This window comes from Grampus griseus (genome assembly GCF_964374135.1).
Source record: "Grampus griseus genome assembly, chromosome: 9".
In the NCBI taxonomy this organism is placed as follows: Eukaryota; Metazoa; Chordata; class Mammalia; order Artiodactyla; family Delphinidae; genus Grampus; species Grampus griseus.
In genome coordinates this window covers 56606105-56629456 of record NC_139003.1, presented here as the reverse complement: position 1 = coordinate 56629456, position 23352 = coordinate 56606105, and the positions used below count along the sequence as shown (strand labels likewise).

At 39.9% G+C, this 23352-nt stretch overlaps 1 protein-coding gene across 1 annotated transcript in view; it reads left to right on the top strand.

Annotated features, from left to right (window-relative positions):
• Positions 1-8249: 8249 nt before the first annotated feature.
• Positions 8250-23352, top strand: part of CALCR (calcitonin receptor) — a gene marked incomplete at its 3' end in the record, with an annotated part of 65636 nt that continues 50533 nt past the window's right edge. The window contains exons 1-4 of the mRNA XM_082662037.1: positions 8250-8324; positions 14161-14317; positions 17638-17748; positions 22670-22782. Of these exons, the coding sequence (XP_082518163.1) occupies positions 8274-8324; positions 14161-14317; positions 17638-17748; positions 22670-22782 (432 nt within the window). The 5' untranslated portion in view covers positions 8250-8273. The remainder of the gene's footprint in view (positions 8325-14160; positions 14318-17637; positions 17749-22669; positions 22783-23352) is intronic.

The following is a 23352-nucleotide window of genomic DNA, read 5'->3' as shown; positions in this document are numbered from 1 at the left end:
CTCTCCCGTTGTGGAGCACAGGCTCCGGACGCGCAGGCTCAGCGGCCATGGCTCACGGGCCCAGCCGCTCCGCGGCATGTGGGATCTTCCCGGACCGGGGCACGAACCCGCGTCCCCTGCATCGGCAGGCGGACTCTCAACCACTGCGCAACCAGGGAAGCCCCCACAGCTGTTTTTAGATAAGCAATGCCTTCCTCCTCTTTTCTACTCTTTGCCCATACCCCTCCATCTAACTCCTTGTTCTCATAGCCAGAGAAGTAAAGCAGAGGCTCTTGACAAATAATGTTCCAGAGGAGCCATCGCCTCTGAGATGCCTTTTATAGCTTTGGGCTTTGTACCAAGGCTGGGGAATATTTAAGACCTCAGAAATTCCACTTTTGCTCCATGGAGAAGAAAAAAAGAAAATTTTAAGTAAAAGGGCAGTTCTTTCTCATGGCTTGCAGGCTTCATTCACTGTGGTGGGTTAGAAATTGCCATTGAGCCAAAAGAGCATTTTCCAAAGTATATTCTGTACATGGATCAATAATTGTTATTATTAAAAATGTTTTTCAGGGTCAAACAGGTTTGGAGAATGAAGAGTTAAAGTCAAACTAGTGTTTTCGGTACAGGAAAATTAGCTACTTTAAAGTGCTCATGTCTCTGGTACATCTCTAAGAGGAATATAGAAAACGCTTAGTTTCCTAAACTTCTTTGGCCATGGAAACTTTATTTTATGCTGCTTCTCATGGGATTCCCACTATTCTATGGAGTACACTTTTGGAAATGCTGATCTATGAGAATAGATACATTATTTTCGGACATTGACGTTCCATATTCTTCCCCCAAAATAAAAATAGTGTAACTTTACTTTCCAAGGAAATCTGTTCTCTTTAAATGAAGAGTAGTCTATTTAATCACCATCATTGTATTAGCGATTTAGATGCTATTTATTCACTGGAGGAGTGGTTTCCGCTAACCAGCACACCCCTGCAACACAGGGATACAATTTTCTAGAGATGAGATGAGTGATGGGTGCTCATTTGTGGATTCAGAGCAATGCATGTTCTGTTGTCCCACTCAGTGACTGAACCACTGTCCAAGGTTACCTTATTTCTGTATTCTAAACAAGGCTCCCCAATCAGGTGTTTAGATTCCACGTCCATCTGGCTTATATGTGGGCTTCCACAAGAGCTTTTGTTTAAAAAAAAAAAATGGTTAAAAGACATTTTGGAAACCACTGCCCTAAGTAGCTAAACTACTGAGACAGATCCAGGGGGATCAATTTGCTTTACATATGGAAGTGTATTCTTCTCCTATTCAAGGAGGATATGGATACAGAATCGGTATGAAACTGGCATAGAAGTGAAGCTTTTTGCCCAAAACTAAAGAAATAATAAAAGCAGAAGCCAAAATAAGAATCTCTTGGCTCCATAATTAGGACTCTTTGGGTAAAGAATAATCCTCCCTACCTTACCAAATTCTGACCCTAATTCATCCCTTAAACAAAACAACCAATATTTACTGACCATTTACTATGTTCCAGACTCTTTTCTAGGTTCTAGGGTTACAAGACTAAACAATGTCCTTGTTGTAGAGAAGAAATAGGAGAAATAACAAGAAGCAAGTAAATAATCTGATGTCAAAGTTAAGCTCTCTCCTGGTTTTCTTGGAGTCATCTTCCAGGTGTACCGTATGACTGATCACAAGTTCTCTGTCTCACCTGTTCCCATTACAATTTGAAAGTTTCTAAGTTGCATTTTTATCTCCATTAGCTACTGTTTGCCTGATTTTGTCCTTTTCTACCTGGGTCCAGGTTCAACTTACTAAGCTTAGAAAGTTAGAAAATTTCTAGCTTCTAAAAAACTGAATTAGAAAATTCCTGCCTATCAAAAATTCCACATTAGTCTTTCTCTAGATTCCACCCTGAAACCTACCCATCCTTTAATCATCTGTTCAGCTAATATTAGGGCTCATTTTGGGTTTTCCACAGCTGTTACTCTTAACTTTCTTCACTCTTTTTTCTCTTTTTTTGAAGAATCCTAGAGAAAGTGAATTACTTCATTCCTCATTCTGGTTCTACTCTTTTTTGCCTTGTTTATCTCCTTTAAATTCTTAAAGCCCTGTCTTTCTTCACAACTCTACCTATGCATTCTTTCTCCTATCTTCACAAATCACCATGAAACACCACAACAAAAATCCCGTGTGCTGCAGCTAAGACCCAGCACAGCCAAAATAAATAAATAAATAATAAATAAATATTTTTTAAAAAACATTTTTCTCAAAGAGAGGCATATCTACAAGGTACTGTTTAACCCTGGACAATTACAGTTGAAATTTTCTGACTAGAGGCAGGTGCAATACAGCCCAGATATACTATAAAGTTACACATGAGGACTTTGTTAAGAGTTCAAAATAATGCAAGACCATTTAAAATTACAGACCTCTTCAATTAATAGGAAAAAAGAAAGGACTTTGTTTCTTGGCTAAACCTCTCTGTCATTTCCAAGTGTTCAGTCTCAGATCTATTTTCATTCACCTTAGTTGTTCATGGTACAAATGTAAACGCGGTATGTGGGGCTTTGAAAGCCTGGACCTCCCCTTTCCTAGACCAAGATGACTACACAGCTCCACTCACCTTAAGAGTGACAAGTCTCCCACCGTTTCTATTGCTCTGCATTGTAATGATACCGTTTAGTCAAAACCAAGCAACTGATACTTTATAAAATATCAAGTGACATCACATATGTGACATAGATAGAATAAGCCAATTAACTGCCTAATCGCCCCATATTCACCGTCATAGAGAAGCTGGCTTCTCACTGTGCTTAGCTCTCACATTTGGAATTAATGAGCAGGACTTTCATGGGAAGAACAGATCTGGTTTTTAATTCTTAACACCTGTAATGTTCCATACATCCTGCTTCTCTCAGGGACGAAATCCTAGGACTATCATACTCAACAGACCCTTAGAAATTCATTGTATGTCTATGATTTCCTTCTTAAAAAGTAGGGGGCTTCCCTGGTCGCGCACTGGTTGAGAGACCGCCTGCCGATGCAGGGGATGCAGGTTCGTGCCCCGGTCCGGGAAGATCCCACATGCTGCAGAGCGGCTGGGCCCGTGAGCCATGGCCGCTGAGCCTGCGTGTCCAGAGCCTGTGCTCCGCAACGGGAGAGGCCACAACCCGCAAAAATAAATAAATAAAAAGTAGGATCTAACTAAGGAAAGCTGTACCAATTTCACAGGTATGTGAACACTTCAAAAGTCCTACCTTTCACATCAGGAAATAAGTCTCATCCAGTACACAGGTAATAATATTCCCAGTTAAGGGAGAAGAGCTCCTCCTCTTCCCCACTTCCCCTTGCTGAATTCCTTCATTATCTGTCCTTGTACCGAAGCTAGCTATCTAGGAGACAACTTTAATTTCTCCCTTTTTATTCCCCTCCATGATCATATTGGTGCTTGTTGCTAAAGGGGGCCCTGTATTACTACATTCCTAGCCAAGGGTTTTATGCATTTACTTAAAGTTTGGAGGCAATCACTGAAGGAAGATACAATTACACTCATTTTGGTATAGGAAATGGGTTGGAGGGATGGCGACTTGAAGTAGGGAAACTGGTCATGAGGCTGTTGCTAGGGTCCTGATGAGAAAGATGGAGCTCTGAACTGAGGTGGTGGAGAAGGGTGAACACTTTAACAAGATACCAAGGGCTGATAGAATGGGAGTCATAGAGACTAGATGTCAGGTATAAGGAAGTGGGTGGAATCAAGGACCATCCCTGGTTTCCTATTTGGACAGTTCATGGATAATTGTGGAAGTCACTGACATGGGAGTACAAGGAATCAAAAAGGGAAAAATAATACATTCAAGAGAGTTCTGTGCTTCCTAGAATTCATCAGACCACAAACCACCATTATTATCAAAAATAACAATCACGTGTGAGTGATTGTGTGCCGTGGCAGAGATTTATAGATAGCTAAAACATAATCCTTTTCTGAAAGAGGTTTCGCCTCAGGCCAGGTTGTTAAGTTGTGTACATACATAGATGAAAATGTGTGGCAGGCACACAAAGTGCCAAAAGGTGGTTTGGGTAATAAATTTTCTAGGCACTCAAAACCTACTTTTCTACCCTTATTTTCACTTCCTGAGAAGCTCTCAGCTCCAGCTAAATTACAGTTTTGTATTCCTTATTCTTCGGCTACCCCTAAATTTTTCTATCTCCACATCTTGTTTTTAATCTGCTTTCTCTGCCTATGTAGGTCTTTGTTTCTTAAAACCCTATTCAGTTCTCAAATTTTAGGTCAAAATACAAATCCTTCTCTCGTTCCCCCAATCAGAAATGATCCTTTATAAAGCTCTGTATTTGTGCCATTTTATTGAACTTTTTACCCAGGCTGTATGATAGTTATTTTAGCACATGTCTTACATCATTCGTGTTGCTCCCTGCCCCCATCCCCCCCACCATGCTCAGTTTCTTGTACTGAAACCACATCTCATCCGTCTCACCCGTATTTGCATCCCTTGTAATGCCTCGGCTGTCAATACATGTATGTGTTTTCAACTTACTAGTGGGCTTGAAGTGTCAGAAACAAGGGGTAATGATCAGCATATAAGATGACACTTGAAAGTTATACTTTCCCAATTTCCTGGCATGCTAATATGTGAATTGAATACAGTTTACTCTTGGGGACAAGTATATTAGGCACTGTATGGTCAGGCCACTCAAGATGGTTGTTTTCTTGCTCTGTACATCTCCTGATCCACCAAGTCCTGCTTCTCTCACATGAATATCCAATCCCCTTAATTATAGGGCCTAATTAGTAACTGCCTACGTGCTCACCCCCTGCCCCCAGCTGTTGATTTCCCTGGTAACTGAGCCAACATGACGTCAGTTCCCCTATAAATGGTAGCCTCTTTCTCTGCCCGCCCCGCCCCACCCGGTAGTGAAGGACGCTACCACGGCTTGTCTGCCTGCTCGCCCTCTGTTGTAAACAGTGGGGTGTCGCTCCAGGACCTTTTGCTTAAGAGTCCCCGTCCAAAAAACCACTGAGTCTCTGTTGCTGTCTCCAGGCTCTTTGGTCCCAAGGCTGGGCAGCTATAAGGCTTGCAGGTCTGCGAAGTGCAGCCCAACCACTGGTGAGCCAACCAGGAGGCCGAAGAAACTCCCGTGAGTGCCGAGATGTCGGAAAATAAGGCTGGGGTATGGAAAGTTGCAGAGGTGATCCTGGGGAGGCCGTCCACTAGCATGTGGGGCTCTGTGGCAGCTGGCTACCATGGCAGATGCTTTTCTCTTCCGTCGTACTGATGACATCCTGTTAACCTTAGAGCCTTCTTCCGGTGTGAAAGTAGCAGCCCCGTGCTCGTGGCTCATCTGACTGCATGGGGATGGCTGGTGAATACAAAGTGTAAGAACTTGGCTTATCTATCAAGTACTTGGATGTTAGCTGGTCGGGTAAGACGAGCGTACCCCCGACCCACCACCCCTGAACAACTACAGACACAGGCTTTAGGGGTGTTACCTCGGGACAGGCTTGTCAGTTGGAGGTGACCAGTTCACCAGAGGGTTTGGCTGGGGCATGTGGCAACGGCAGAATGTCCTTGGCTTCTGGTTTAGCTGCGGAAGGGGGCAGAGCAACAGTATTGTTTCTTGGAACAGCTGTGTGCAGTCTACAGTGCGTTACAACAGGTGGAAGCCATTACTCGAGGTCTACAGAGTCATAGAGTAATGCAAAAAAACCCCACTTTAGGGGCTTCCCTGGTGACACAGTGGTTAAGAATTCACCTGCCAATGCAAGGGACACAGGCTCGAGCCCTGGTCCGGGAAGATCCCACATGCCGTGGAGCAACTAAGCCCGTGCGCCACAACTACTGAAGCCTGTGCACCTATAGCCCGTGCTCTGCAACAAGAGAAGGCACTGTGATGAGAAGCCCGGGCACCGCAATGAAGAGTAGCCCCCGCTCGCTGCAACCAGAGAAAAGCCTGCATGCAGCAATGAAGACCCAACGCGGCCAAAAAAACCCCTACTTTACTGGTCATGAAGTTCAGGAATGGGCCAATACAAATGCCGTACACTGACATTTCCCCCTGCCCTACAGCCCCTGTGCTGCTGGGCTAATTGAAAGGATGAAGGGACTACTCAGCAACTGACACAGAAAACTCTCTCTTCCAACATGAGGACATGTCCCAGGAGCAATCGTCCCAGTGCTGACGCCCTGTTAACCCAGAGGCAACTAGTCAACACAATCCAAGCTCAACTGTCGACCACCTAACGACTGCTGCCAAATGGTCGGTCAGGCCAATAACTTGCTTTTGCCCTTGACACAGGATCTACCCCCAGAGGAACACATCATAAATGACCCTAGGACTGGCAGGTAAGTCCCCAGTGGTTTGGGTTTGCTGCCTTGTGGGGAAGAGGATTAGAAAGGGATTTACAGATCTCACCTGTCTTCTACCCAGCCCCACCTAAAACTACTAAGGTAATTAATCCAGGCCCCCTACTGGAGAAAGGCACCATCATATTAACCCTGTGGTCCGTTGCTACAGGCCTCTCCAGTGTTGGGCACTGGCTGTGGGGACTGAGGATGGAGAGGTGGTGGGGTACTGCAGGCCAGGACGAAAACCACATGCAGGGGCAATGGGATCTCAGCGTGCTCTTACTGCTTGTATTTTGCTTAATAGTCATGATCTCCCCTGTGTTGTGCCTGTTAAACATCTTGCCTTCCCTCCTTAGTCTAAGTGGAGGGAATCTGTGGACTGGGTGACAGTGGTGGCCTCACTGTGAAATGAGTTTGATTGGGTCCCTGTCGCGAGAGGACATTTTCATCCTCATCTGGACTTCCATGAAAAATTGACCTGATAAGCGCCTGGCTCCAAAGTTTGCCCACCTCTTGGACTCGTGATACTCTTAAGCCTCTGGTGTCTGTATTGCATGTGTGGTATTTGGTTGGAGTGTGCCTCTGTGTTCCTGACCCCAGGGATATCACGGAAAAGGGGCGGATCAAGATTGTAAGGCTCCTGCAGGGTGTGTAGGAGTGGAGTGTATCGTCAGGCCATTCAAGATGGCTGGTCTCTTGCTCTCTGTACATCCCCTGCTCGAGCAGGCTCTGCTTCTCTCAGGTGACTCTCCAATCCTCTTAATTATAGAGCTTAAGTAGTACCTGCCTATGTGTTCGCTCCCTGCCCCAGCTGCTGGTTCCCCTGGTAACTGAGCCAACCTGATATCAATTCCCCTTATAAATGGTAGCCTCCTCCTCCAAGTTGCAAAGCTTGCTGTCATGTCCTGCCTGCCATCTGCTGTAAGACGTGGGCTATTGCTCCAGGACCTTTTGCTTAAGATAGGTTTACCCCTCTCCAGTAAACCATGGATGTTTCCACCGCTGTCTCCAGGCCATTTCTTTGGTCTCAAGGCTCGCAGGCCTGCAAGGTGCAGCCCAACAGGCGTACAGTGTAGATACTAACTGAAACCTAGCAGAATATGTAAAACCTAACAGTGGTGCAATGAGTAGAGTGTTAGATGCAATGATAACCATTCACCCCTAGTTGAAATCGTTTTCACACAAATCCCGCTGATGAAATGTATATATTTAAAATTTCACTCCTTTATTTTTCCTTGTGTAAAATTACCTGCAGAGTAACAAAGAACTCTTATTTGTGACAAAGCAGCCTGTTTCTGACTGTTGTGCTCTTGAGTAGGACTGGTGACCTCTTAGGGAACAAACAAGCCTTACTATGGAATAAATTTATTTTTAATAGCAACTTGACGCTTGAAGAATTTGTAGGAAAGAAAAATACTCAAGGCTGCAAGTAAGACTGCGTAAATAAAAGTTGGCTTTTGATTACCTGGAAGGCATAGCTATTAATCCTTTACAAAGCACAGATTTTATTCATGTCCATTGAGGTGACTTTTGTGGATGTTTCCATTGAAAATTTTCAGCAGTTCTTCTGATGCCATGTGTTAACTGAAGTCCACACTGATTGCTCTTGATTTCTCAGAATCTTTTATGTCCTGATATGTAAAGGGGGCTCCAGAATTTCTTAAGGGGAGAACTTTAGACAACAACCAGACAAGTCTTCCTGGCTGAGAGGAAGGGCAATGGAACATGCTGCTGCATTTGCCTCACAAGCTTACTGTACTTACATGGGTTGTATTTAGGGTGTCTTTGGGCATTGATCTTCTTCAAGTCAAACAGACAAGAAAAAAAGGCCACAGTCAATATTAGAGCTGTATTAATTTAAATGTCTTTGTTACTTTTATATTTTTCTAGGTCTTACAAGACCGTCTTCAAAAGCCCAAGATGAGGTTCACACTTACACGCTGGTGCTTGACCCTCTTCTTCTTTCTGAATGTAAGTGAAACAAAGTTATTTTAAGCTATGTTAATCAAGAATGCTGAAGTAGTATGATTATGATTGGGCATTTGCAAGGGTAGACATTGTTCTCCAAAAACCAAACTATAATTTTCTTTAATGTTTTGTTAACAAATCTCCTCTTAATATTATTCAAGGAAAACTATTACTAACATTTCATACATGTTAACTTAATTTTAAGGGAATTTACATTTTGTAATGTTATACGTCAAGGTTTATGGGAATGATTGCTAATGTAGCCCTTCTGTACCTGTTTGAATGAGGATAGTTCATTTTATTATCTAAGACTGTCATGTTATTTTAATCTTCAGATAAAGTACAGTATAATTTGCTAAAAGTAATCCAGTACTTGGAAATGTAGGTACCTTCATGCTCTTCGAAATAAATTTTAAACAAGAATATTGTAGAAACTACTGGAATATTTTATTTCATCTGTAAATGTCTAAGCCTTATGTCATATTCTATAGATGCAGAAATATTGGTATATTCTATTCATACTGATATTATTCATCTCAAATGAAATCCTATGTGATCAACTATGTGTAAATATTTTTATATTTCATAAAGCATATAACTAGACATAGATAGAAGAAATCATAAAGTAACTACTAGATAATAAGAAAGTTTGAGTATTATCCAGTCACCGTTTTTTGGTTTTTGTTTCTTTTACAAAGAGTATATAACTTTTGGTATGTTTAAAAAAAAAAAGTCACTTTTCTCAAAACTCTTACCTAATACATTTTAAAATTCAAAGACTGAAAGAATTTCATATAGTTGTATGAGCACGACAGGTGTCTTATGGTTTGTGGGCATTTTTTTTTTTTTTACTAGCAAACATTGCATAGGGTACTTAAATGGCTTTGTGCTCTCTTCACTGTAACATAAATTTTGCTTCTGTGTGTTTGGATTACCTATTGGATTTGGAGGATTTGTCCATAAAAAATTTCATACATCAGTTTCCTTCTAAAACACTCGTTATGTTCCACATTGATGCTCTCTAGAGAAAAGGAAATTTTTAAACGACGTTGACCTTAATTATTCTAAAATGTCACTTCTTGGATACATTACTAACCACTACCAATATATTTTTGAATTCTACTGACCTGATTTCCAAATGGCCTTTAAAAACTATCAGTTTGTGTCACCGCATTCCATTAGCCTCATCTACTTTTACCAAAGCTACCCACTCACTTTCTCTTCTTACCTGCAGTAATACAATAGGCTTAGAACAATGCTTGGCACTTAGTGCTAAAAAGATGGTAGTGATGACAATGACAACAATGATGAAGACATAATGCTTCTCAGAAGAACCTACTTTATGTTGTTGTTGTTCACTTAGCGGTATTCCCCTATTTGTGTTGAGTTTATGATAATATACGGCAGTTTTGTTTATATAATGCTCAGGTAGAAAGTACATAGGACACCAACCAGGCATCTGATCCTACCTGGAAAAAGCAGGGCTAACACTTTACAAAGCTCTATTTTATCCTTTGTTATTTTGAAAGGTATGAGTAACTGAAAGCTACAAGTAATCTGAACGTAGACATTATCATTATTAAGAATGGTGACATGGAAAGTTGTTTACATCAGCTTGTGGATTCTGGATTCATAGTCCTGTTAGAGCAGTTCTGTCTGTGGCAATCAATAGGAATGTCTCCCTTCAACCCGGTAGCATGGATCCCACATTCAGTAGGTTTGGACCATTCCTCAAAGTTCTACACAGAACAGCTCTCTACTTGTTCTGTCTCTGTACTTCTAGAAACCACCTGTAACACACAAGGAGGCTGATTGTCTTAATCAAAGTAGGAATTGCTTAAACACATGGCCATTCAAATAGATTGCTTTACCTCTGGACCCCATGATTAGTGTGGATGAAACTTTCTAGAATGTGAGCTCCATGAGGGCAGGGACCTTGCCAGTTTTGTTCATTGCTGAATCTTCAGAACCTAGAACAGTGCCTGGCATGTGGGAGGCACTCAAAATATTAACTGAAAGAACAGTGATGTTTCGGCTGCGGACTACAGCTGTCAGTGGCAGCTTGGTGGTCGTATGTGTGGCGCCATCTACTGGAACCTTTAGGAGTGACATCACATATACGGTGGCTAAACTGCTACGTAGGACAACAATTAAGAGGTGGTTTTTGTTTGATTTTGGAAGAATCATGCAAGATGGCTTGAATGCAAAACTTTGCATTTCAGTCTTTATTCAGAAAAGCAACATACCCTTAATGTCTCATTTCTATCTTCATGGGAGCATAAAATTATATATTTACATTCCACAAATACATAGAATAAACATAACACTTATGATAAGCTGAATATTGTTTTTCACATTGCTTGGTGGTTTAATCACTACTGCTTCTGTTTTACCCCTTTACTGCTGAAAATTATACCACCTCACTAGCTATTTTTAACTGTATGAAATAATTAGCATAAAGTTAATCAATGAACTTTATGAAATTTACATGTTAAGCAGTAGTAATTCCATGATCAGAATTATATAGATGTAATGGCTATATATTTATATCTACATATATCTGTATGTTATATGCATAACAGAATGCCTCAGTGTATATGTTATTTTCCGAAGAAAATCACTGAAACATTCAGCTACCACTGGAAAAATTGCATCGTCAATGCTCAAACATGAACCAGACCAGGAGTGGCCTCAGATTATTATGGTTCTTCTAAGGGCAGGAGTTCTGATTCCTCGTTCCCTCAGTGTTGAAACAATCTCTGCTGAACCAGGTTACAGGAAGTTCACTGGAGTTGTTTCAACATTGGAGGAACGATAAGATCGATGCTACTGTCGTCTACGTGAACTACACCTACTTTTTGAGATGGTCATATCTCCGCTATTACTGGTGTTAAAACTGCATTAAACCAAATAATGTCGTCATTGAAAATACAGGTATAGGGTTTCCAGTTGGCTATTCTTGCACATACTGCCTCCCCATGGCCTCCATGAATTTCCAACTAACAAAGGAACATTTAATTGGTTGCTTAGTCCGTTTAAAAGTAGAATTCAGAATGTTACTTCTGGAAAGAGTGTCAAGCAAAGTAGTTCCTAATGTCTAAAATATCTAATAAGTGACAGAAAAGATTTATATATAACATCATAATACATCTTCTAATTTGATTTGAAGATGGTGGGGAAATGACCCAGAAATAATATCAAATGATGATTTTCATATCAACTCAAGATTCTAAGAATAGAGCCACAAAGAATCAAATAGATGCATAAGCTGAACCAATCATTTGTATCTTATTGTGAGGACACTGTAATCAATTAAAGATCATGGTTACATGATCTGTAGTCAAATTATTAAAACACACATTCATACAAATGTAGGCTAATAAAATCCAAAAAGAAGCCTTTACATGAAATGTCTTCAAAATACTTTTCCTTACTCCCAAACCATCTCTCAATTCCTAACGGAATATCTGAGCATTTAACGATTAATAATTCTTTACCTTTCACAGTTTCTGGTGTCTGGAAATATTTATAGTGTTGGTCTTTCTTGCTGGACTGTAAGTTCCACGAGGGCAGGATCTGTGCTTGTTTTACTCAGCACCGTATCCTCAGCCTCTAGCTCGATACTTGGCTCATCAAGTTCAATGACTATTTGCTGACTGACTGATCTTAAAACCAGTGGGAAAGGGGTCATATTACAACATAATGTTGTTCAGCTACATTGGTAAAGGATTTGTACACCTTTAATAACCTTTGTCAGTTCATTAATTTCTTGTCACAAATTCTAGAGGCATTAAAATTAGAAATAATCCTAACACTTAGTGTCAAATACATTCACAATAAGTATTCATCTACAGTTATAACAGTAACGTTGTAACAATAAGTATTCACCCTCTTCTGTTTGCAAGTGATTTCTACTCAGATGACTTGCTGGCACCCCCAGATCTAGTCCAAAAGAGAACTTACCTTCTCCTCCGAGTAAGGTTTTCCTTTCTTAATGTCTTCTCTTTCTCAAGATGCTACCTTTTTTTTTTTTTCTAGCTGTATAGGCTAAAATATCTGGGCTATTTGACTCTTACTGTTCTCCATTCCTTATATTCAAATATACCTCGGTGCTTTTATTACTTGAGAAAGTGCTGAGTTGCTCTCTCTTGTTCCATCTTAAGGTGATCTAGTCCATGCCTTCAGCTGCCTGGCTGGCCTCCCCAGCACTAATCTGTGGACATCTGATGCCTACCACATGAATTTTATTAACATTCTCCTTTCGCAACCTTCACTGATCAAAAAACTGCAAGACAGCTTTATTTCATCATGTTTTTAAAATATTTGCTAAAATATATTGAGCCTTTCATGTCCCAGACGTTTTGTATTCGTTCTCACAGGGCCCTGTATTATCTGATTTTCCTTGATTTCATATCTTACCCTCAGTATGGTTTCAGTACAGTGTTTCACACATACCATTTCCTTCCTCTGGACTTACCTGCATACCTTTCCTACCATCCACAAAGCCTTCCCTCTCCTCTCTGCCTATGTGATGGTACATATACTCAAGATCCAATTCAAATTCTACCTTGTATCTGTAGTCATTCCCAACTATTCTTCCCCCATGCTCTCTCTCTACTCTGAATTTTTATTGTTTAGTACTCTGTACAGTTTAGCCTTTAGTGATAGGCTGTCTCATAGGACAGGATGCTCTGTCTACACAATGAGATACACTGGAAAACAGTGAGGCTCTACCAGGAATATCCTGGGGTATACAGGTCAACTTAATAAAAGATGTTTATTTTAGAGACTGTGGAGAATAGAGAAAGGTACATAACACTATTTCTGCTATCAGTACATTGGGGAAACTTCAGTCTTAGAATAATTTAAACAGAATAAGGCCAATTAAAAGTGTTTCAACAGGTGTAATAGAAAGCAAGGAGAATTTCTAACTTCAGAAAAAATCAATGCAGGCTGAAGCTTGCAAGTCTTAAGAACTCTATACAGAACATGGATATAAAAAATCAGATTCAAGCACTACTAAAAACATCAGAGCCACAAAAGAAATTGAAATCTATCTAAACACAACTTAGGACAATTTGTCAGACATTCATCTTTTCAGATACATACACACACAACTTAGATTAATGGGACCTATGATGGTAGTGAAAACTAACAGACTGGCAAACCTAATGTCAGTCTGTACTGAAAATTCAAAAGCTCTAAGAGAAATATTTAAGATTTACATTGATTTTCAGCAGTGAAAATGATACCTTGTATAGGTCATCGGCTGATGAAACCAATTTAAAGAGATTAAGGCCAATTACCTACAGCAGGCTATTTCAGAAGAACAGATTTTATTTGTTCTATGGAATAAATGGGGTAAATTTTTGGCAGTGTGTGCAATCTAAGTACAAACAAATCAGCTGAAAGGATCCAATTAAAACGTATTTATTGCACTAATATAGCTACTTTAAATGACATGATTCGTGATTCTTAAGAGTTCCAAACAAAGCAAAGTTGATTTAATATATTTTGGAAATCAGGTTATTTGCTTTGTTTACTTCTAAACTTTGCACTGATAAAATTAAAACAATCTTGTAAAGAGGTGCATGAGTTTGGGTGCTATACATTTTCAAGAGTGAACAGAATGAAGGCAAATAGGAAAATTTTAGGTAGAATTTATAGATGAAATGTAAATACACTTTCTAATTATAAAGCAAAAATATTCCACATGGAGACCATGCATAATTGTTGCTTACAGAAGGAAAAATAAACGTTTTCATATTTTTTGATTGTTTCATTATGTATTCACCCATCTCTACTCCCCATAAGTAACTCAGTTTCCTTTCTAATACAGCGCCCAATTCCGGTTCTTCCTGCCACTTCAGAGGTGACCCACCCTCCAACAATAGAGCCGGAGCCATTTCTCTACCTTTTAGGAAAGCAGAGACTGTTGGAGGCACAGCACAGATGCTATGACCGAATGCAAAAGTTACCCCCATACCAAGGAGAAGGTAAAAAGAAAGATGTATGTGAATGTGTGTTTCAAACAGCAGGAAAGGCTTATTTTCTTCTGTGGGTAAATATGTGTTGACTAATTTTAATTTAATATGCCAATAGTTTTAACAGTGGCTTTCATACTGTGGTATGTTTGAGTATTTCATACAGCAGACATGCCTAGTTTCTTTGCTCAAGTTCACCTGACTGCTTTTTGGCGAATATCTGCATTTACGACAAAATTACTACACATAGCCCAGTATTCACCCATGGCGAGCAGGAACAATATAGGACTATGTGAGGGAAGGAAGTAGAGAATAACAGGAGAGTTGGAAAATAGTGGGCAGAGAATTAGCCTGAGGCAGAGCCTATCAAAACTGTCTTGCTTGGGTTAATTAGGTAGTATCTTCCCTTACCTGTCAATTGGGTGGCAACTCATGCTAATGCTTCTCCTTTTCTACCTCCAGTTCCCAGAGGAATTAGAAAAAGATATCTCCTGGGCAGACGTTGTTTATCACCTTCTCTAGAATGCTCTGTGTGACTGCCCAACTATTCTTAGTGCCAAGCATATTCTATTAGCTACAGAGGGCCTGGGGAAAACAAAAGAGAGGATGTGATGACCAAGCATTGCTACATTCATTTAAATTCTCTCCCCTGACCCCTAAAGCACTTGAAAAGACCCAACAAGATCTTTTACACCCTACTGTATTCTAAGACAACACACTGCTTCCTAGGGGGAAAATCAGTTGAATATTCTCTATTTACTACACATGGTTTGCCATCAAACAGTTAAGGTTTTAATTTGTAGTTCCTATTTTTAGCATTTTCCTTCAAACAAAAAAGTGAGTCAATTGAAAGACACATGTCATTCTTCTGTCTGCAGCGGTTTTGGTGTTTAAGAACCCGAAAAGGCATTATATGTAACTGCCCGAACAAACCCTTTCTCTGAAGCTAAGTGAAACAACAGAAACACAAAATTGATACTTTTAGAAACCGAGTGAGTGCAGTCTCCTTCGCTTTGGTCTTAGTCATCTTGGGAGGATGAACTTCTGTGCTACGATCATTATTTTAAACTTTTTTTATTTTGAGAACTGCCTTCAAAGCCTGAAGCTCATTCTTTTGAATAGCTTTACGTTTTAGGGTAGATTTAATTTTTTTCAAAGAAAAAATATTCCTTTATTTGAAATTGAGAATTTACACCAGGCTTCTATGCAATGAAGCACCTTAAATGCAGTTATTCTTTCACCTAATCCTCTCGGTCCATGTCCCATACATTTACTACACATTTCCACTCGGCCATTTCGCAGGTACAATATTTTCAAATCCCACCATTACCTTACTCATAAACTCAGCCCTCCTGGATACTCACTTCGGTATGTGACACCGCCACTGAGCCATTTACTCAGGATTAATATTTATTTAATTTTTTTACATCTTTATTGGAGTATAATTGCTTTACAATAGTGTGCTAGTTTCTGCTTTATAACAAAGTGAATCAGTTATACATATAAATATGTTCCCATATCTCTTCCCTCTTGCGTCTCCCTCCCACCCACCCTCCCTATCCCACCCCTCTAGGTGGTCACAGAGCACCGAGCTGATCTCCCTGTGCTATGCAGCTGCTTCCCACTAGCTATCTATTTTACGTTTGGTAGTACATATAAGTCCATGCCACTCTCTCGCTTTGTCACAGCTTACCCTTCCCCCTCCCCACATCCGCAAGTCCGTTCTCTAGTAGGTCTGTGTCTTTATTCCTGTCTTAGCCCTAGGTTCTTCATGACATATTTTTTTCTTAAATTCCATATATATGTGTTAGCATACGGTATTTGTCTTTCTCTTTCTGACTTACTTCACTCTGTATGACAGACTCTAGGTCTATCCACCTCATTACAAATAGCTCAATTTCATTTTTTTTAATGGCTGAGTAATATTCCATTGTATATGTGTGCCACATCTTCTTTGTCCATTCATCTGATGATGGGCACTTAGGTTGTTTCCATCTCAGGGCTATTGTAAATAGTGCTGCAATGAACATTTTGGTACATGACTCTTTTTGAATTATGGTTTTCTCAGGGTATATGCCCAGTAGTGGGATCTTTTTTCTTTTGCCCTACCCAGGTACGTGGGGGGTTTCTTGCCTTTTGGGAGGTGTGAGGTCTTCTGCCAGTGTTCAGTAGGTGTTCTGTAGGAGTTGTTCCACGTGTAGATGTATTTCTGGTGTATCTGCTAGTGTTGGAGGGTCTCCTGCAGATCTGGGGGGAGGCTGTGGCTCACCACGGGGACAGGGGCAGTGGAAGTTCTGGGAAGTACTCCTTGGCTTGAGCCCTCCTGGAGTCGGCCATTATCCCCACCCTCAGGATTAATATTTATGAGTCATCCTTGTATTTTCCTGTTTTACATCCACACCTCGTTAATTACATTTCATTAATATTCCTAAATACACTAATAGTGCCTTATTTTAGACATTTAATATCTCTTACCTGGACTGTTACAATAGTCACCTAGTTTGTCTCTCTTTTTAATCTTATCCTTAAAAGCCTTCTTATTCTCACTAAAATCTAGATTTGTTCATGTCATTCCCAATGGTTCCACCTTGCCTACGGGAAAAAAAAAAAACCCAGACTCCTTAGGATGGCATTTAAGACACCTCATGATCTGACCCCAGCCTCACACTAGTATCAATAAGAAGGTGTATGAAAAAATAGATACTTTTACAATTGCACTAAAAGTTTCCCCCTTCAAGAGTAGATTTAATTTTTGAAAGCAGTGAGAAACCACTTGGAGCCAATGTTGAAGAATACATAAAGTGGTCAAACTAAGCATTATTTTAGTCAGTAATGGTGTGATTCTAAACTAATAAGACTGTTTTTATATGTAGGCCATTAACTGGCTGCAAATGCATCTCCTAAACAAGTGCATCACCCTTGGATTAACAATAGAACTACCTAAGGCAACCCCTTTGAAGGTTAATGGTTAGTAGGCTACAAATGTTCCAAAGCCTTTTATCCCGGGGTAATATTGCATATACTTTCACAAGACTTTTTTCATAGCATTTCTGGAGATATTTTAAAGGAAAGATTTTGGAGGAAATATTCCATACGGATGACAAATATGCCTTTTGAGGAACAAATGGAGAATGTCCTACAAAAGAAAAAAAAGGAAATTCCTTAGTACTTGGAAAAGTTAATACCTTTATTTTGTTGCTGCTGCTGCTACTGTTGTTTTAATATTTCCATGTCCAAGTGGAGGGTCCCAGAATAACTGCCTATGCACTGTTAAATCCTGCTGAGGATTCTACAGTTTTTGACAAGTGTAATATGTCTTTCTAAATGGCCAGGTCTGTATTGCAACCGTACCTGGGATGGATGGTCCTGCTGGGATGACACACCGGCTGGAGTGCTCGCCCAACAGCACTGCCCAGATTATTTTCCGGACTTTGATGTAGCAGGTAGAGTATTTATTTTTATTGTATATTTTGCTATGAATCTTTTAGTGTTTTTCTAGTTCTGAAAAGAAAATCAGATACAAAATATACTACCAAGTCATATTCTATGCAGTTTAGTACATTCTGAAGAATTTCCATAAATGAAATATTACCCGGTTGTCTAAGATTGCAAGCTGCCCTTATTTTTTAAGTCACATTGCTGATCAGTTATGCCCCTTAGTCATAAATTATATTAAATGTTAGATAAAAATGAAAATTTTATATATTTTAAATATTTAATATTAAATTTTAATAAAAAAGTAATATTTCTAAAACTGACCAGTTTTATTTAAATGTGTAGTTTTTAAAATTTTTCAGTTGTCTCACATTTGATGACTTATGCAAATGCTTGATGTAGAGTTTGTGCGTACTGGGCTGGTAGAACAAGCATAATGGAAATTTGATGTAACCTTGAAAATTGTATAAAACTGTCATGTGTAGGGAAGATAAATTAGAAAGTGGTAACTCTAGACATTTACCAGATTTCTGCTCCAACAGTAGATTATTAAAATATGCTCAGTAAATAAGACCAGTTAAATTAAAATGGATTGTAGTAACCCAGCTGTGTGCCCAGCCCAACATGAACAGCCAACAGATGTGTGTTAAGTGAATTTGGTGTTACTTTTATAACTAAAGTTAATTAGTAACATGGGAATATTTTCATTGACTATCATTTTTTAACTTTCCAAAACATTTTCATATATAGTATCTCATTTTATACTCACATAATATTTGACATAAAACCACAAGTGAACCCAAGTCTCCTGAGCTCTTACCTATCCCTTTCTTTCTAAGTAAGGGCAACAGTCTTGGAAAAGCATTTGAGAAATAATATTTCTAAATCACCGTACAAACTTATGCAGGTTGAAGTACTTTCAGAACTTTCAAGGGGGAACATCGTTTTCCTTCAGGCCTCAGTCTAGCCTCACTGTTATGGTTAGAAGTTGGGCGGCGATGCTTAGGCAGGAGTACCAGGTGCCCAATGAAGTGAGAAGCTAGGGGCCGAAGTTATGCGTCTTAGTATTGTCATCTATCCAAATAGAATGGAAGTCTGGAATCCAAGATGCTCAGTGGTGAGTGGTCGGGAGCCAAGGCAAAGGGATGTGTGAAAAGTAGGTATGAGGTTGTTCAACGGCCTCAATCCAGAGATCAGGCACTTGGGGCTGGGAAATGGGATTGGATAGCTGCTAGTAGTAAGTGATTCTCAACTTGGCTGGGAAGCTGGGGAGCTTTAAAAAATAATCCTGATCCCTGGTCCCATCCCAGATATTCTGATTTAGTTAGTTTGGAGTGCAACCTGGACATCAAGATGTTTAAATGTTCTTGTGACTAAATTGTGCAGCCAAGATGAAACTGTGTTAAACAATAAAGTCCAGATAAGCAAGTGGCTGGGACCAGCAAAGCCCAGCCAGTGCACTCAGTAGCTCTTCCAGTAGGAGGCAGAGCACATCATCCGATGAGACTGATACAGGCCATAGAGGAAAGGGTCCCGGAGGAATGAAAGGCAGTAGGTGCCCAGCTCCAGGAACTGTAGGTACCAGGGCCAGAAAAGTTCCGTTCTAGGAGACTGGATAGAAAATCTGTCCCATTGAAATAAACCTGGGATTAAGATACTTAAAAAGGAATATAATCTTCATTACAAAGTAGACCCTGATGCTGGAACTAAGTGGGTCCAGCTACAGACACACTGCATAAGTCCCTGTTAAGGGGTGAGATTTGTTCCTGAGAGTACAGCAAGCCTGATCCTGTAGGAAGCGTTCAGATGGCTCTAGATGTTGAAACTAGAGCCACTAGTTGACTGGTGTGGGGACTGAGCTCCCGGAACACAGGTCATTCCACTTCAAGCTCCGTATCTCTTCTAATAAGATGTGGAATAACAGAGCACAGTAACCCCGCCGCACCTCATGGTGCTCATCTTCTTCTTCCTTCAGTGACCTCTAGGGAATAGGGCCGGGGAGAGAGTTAGAACACCCAATTACAGGAAGGGGATGCCAGGGTCCTGACAAGAGAGGATCTTCTTTGAATTATCTGGTCTGGACTAGAGGTAGCATTTTGAAGAGAAGACTCAGTGTTTGTTTTTTGCTTAAGAGGTTATGGAAAAATCAACCTCCTCTTTCAGATTTTTCCAAGACTTGTTGGGTCAGACTTTCTACCACATTTCAGGGTTAACCAGCCCATCTGGTTACCCACACTTATTGTCTGTGAATGATGAGAGGTTATTTCCCGCAGACTGAAAGTGAGGACATGAGTTAAAATGGAAAAGAGCAGTCATACAATAAAATTTATGCAAGAAAGTTTCTGGAATCCAGATTAGAGCAATTAGTCTAGCCCTGAGACAATGTTTGGGAGATGCTTTTTGTGCTTCCTTCAAGAATGAGATACAAAGTGCGACCCCAGTGAGAAGAGACAATGGAAATGGGATTGCAGTGGGGCACTTTTAAAACCAGCTCAGGCCAGCCACTTCTAGGAATCCTCATTTTGTTGGAAGAGTTGGGATGTGAAGAGAGAAAGGGCTTAGTGCTATGCCCTGCTCAGCACTACCTTCCTGTAAACTCTAACCAAATGCTATTTGATAGTAGTCCCCCAGGTCTTTATTGACTGTTCCCAATAAATGATGCTTCATTAATCTTGATCTGACAGCCACATTAGAGGTAACATGAGTGGCACGAAGAGCTGTCTTGCAATCAAGGCTGCAAGGCCAGTTCCAAAGCAGCAATGGGCCCTTGCCAAAGTGGCTGTAATCATTAACTAAAAGGCAAGTTTGGGGTCACAAAACAGAGATTGCCAGGCATAGATCCATCTTTTCAGCCTGATTTTTAGGTTCCTCTCAGCTGGGGGACAAATCCACTTTAAAAGAAAGGCAAACCTTAAAAATACCTATATTCAACAAGTTTAAATTCTTTAGTATTTTACCATTGACCCAAGCTGTACCTTGATGATACATACAACAGTTGAATGAAATGACAGATTTCATTTTAAACAAAGTGCTTGGTAAAAGACGGGTAGGTAATGAAAGAGTGTATAACAGTATTGAAATTCCAAAGAGGCTGAGGGTCTGAAGGAATATGCTAGAGTATAAAAAGCAAATCCTTATTAGGAGGGATTTAAGGGCAGGAGTCAAACACTCAATCAGCAGTAATGGGACAGAGCCAAGGTGGCCAACATATGGCTGAGGACAGTGATTCTCAACTCTGATACCCTTTGGAATCAATGAGCTTCTTAAAGATGCTGGTGTCTGGCACCTCTTCAGATTAATGGAACACAGATCTCTGGGGACTGGGTTTTGAGCATCTGGAAGAAGCTCCTCCATGTGAATCTAGACCGAAGGAAGCATGCTGCCTCTTCACCGGGCAGTTCAAACTTAGACTATTTTAGAGGGAAGTGCCAATCTCAGAGCACATGCAGAGAGGCTTCAGGCTGTGAGGGGACAGCATGTGTGGTGAGAGTGAATAGGGGTGTTTGGTTTAGAGAAGGAAGTCAGAGTAGACGTAGCCTTCCGTCAAATATTGAAAGATTTGCCAGGTGGAGGATGACAGATTCTTGATAGCTGCAACAGTTAGAACCAGGAAATGCCTAGATCCAGACCTGAGTTAAATCCAAACAAAACAATATTTCCTACAGTGCCGTCCGTGATTGGAAAGGACTTCCTCAGGAGGAACACCCTCTTCCTTAGAACACGTTACCCTATGTAGCTGCATAACTTTGTAAAAACCAAATTATATTCATTTCAATAAAACTACTTTCTAACAATATGTTAAAGATAAAATGCTGCATTACAAACCACTTTTTTTTTAATTGCAAGTAAGCTTAGAATGGTCGTTGACAAAGCATTAACTAAATCATTGACCAGTTTTCAACATCAATTTTTCCCTGCTGATTAGTGCTAACCCTTTTGGAAACATTGTTGGTGTCCAGTGGTGATTCTTTAAATAGTTTTTGTCCAATGGCAGTCACAGTAAATTCGCAATTTAAAAGTTTTCTACTTAACATTGAAACAGATTTACATTAAGCGATGATGATTCTAATAGGCGCTTTAAAACACCTTTTGTTTGAAAAATGTGTTTTTTCATCCATTTTAAATCATTGTTGGAGTAGATATATTACAAACAAGTCTACAATTTTCAGTTTAAATCTTGTGCTGAGTTTGGTAGTATCTGTTTCATTCATACAATGAAAAATTATGAATTTCACCCTAAAAACTGGCAAAGTTAAAATAATTTTCATACTAGCTCTTAGCATGTTGATTTGACTAACCGCAACTTCTGATAGAAAATTATTTTAAATGTTATCAGATCTAAGTAATATTTCAGCAAAATAAATTTTTTAATATTAATTGCTTCTTAGCCTTTAAAACAATGACAAATATTAGTATATGATTCTGATTTCCATATCCTCGTGCTAAAAGAAAAACACCAGAAATCATATATAAAAGGGTTTTCCATAGGTGTGATAACTCTTTGCCTTTGCCAATGAAGAACAATGCTTCAAAAACATTATCCCTATGAAACTATCAAAAATAAAAACTATGTGAGGATTGCAAACACACTGGTAAAATCTCTTTTCATATTTTACCAGTTCAGGATTGTTATATGATCTCTAAGCAATAAACGCATTGGAGAGGTACTTTGGAGAACTAGAAAAAGTCTGAATAACTCAGAATAAGGTTGTCAAAGCAAAATGGAGATAACAATGCTTCACATGACTTTGCTGAAGCTAAATTGAAGCAATGCATATTAAAGCATCCTGTCTAATGCAGGATTCGAGGTAGTCTCTATTGACGTTCAAGTTCTATAAAGTGATTAACACTTTGGAATGGCTTTTAAGCTTTAATTTATTGTTTTTCCTTCTTGTTATTTTGAGATAGTAAGTTTTGTTTCATTAACAGAAAAAGTTACAAAGTACTGTGAGGAAGACGGGCTTTGGTACACGCACCCTGGCAGCAACATATCCTGGTCCAACTATACTATGTGTAACGCTTTCACTCCTGAGAAGATGCAGGTAGGTTCTATTTCAAATTTCAGTATTGGGTGAGAATGCCATCATCTGTGTATGGAAATTTATGCCTAATTGTAAAACACCTGCTACCAAGACGCCAACTATTTTGTAGAAGGAAATCAGATAATGACCTCTCAATTCTAGGGACTCTGAAGTGGCACTAGAGAAAATGATGTTTTACTTCTTGGTTGGCATTCTGTCAGTGAGAGTTCTGTGAGCATGTGGAATCAGGCCATTTGTGGCAAGGGGAACGTGTCCATGGAGCAAATGATGGGATTCCCTGCAGTGCCAGACATTAGGCAGCATTTCCAGGAACTGCCTTAACATCTCTTCTCCTGAAAGAGGTCCAAAACTACAGATTTCTCCACAAGTCACCGGCTAACGGTTGTGCACATCCCTGTCCTGAGATGTCTATGACAGTTTTACTATCAAGCCTTGAAGGAACTCTAGGAATGGGGCTTCCCATCAGCCCACTGATAAGCGTGTGGCTGTTTAGATTATTTTCAGTGGAAGTCCATTCTAACTTGTTACTTCTTGTGTCTTACTGGCTGTTAAATATTTTTACTATCTTAG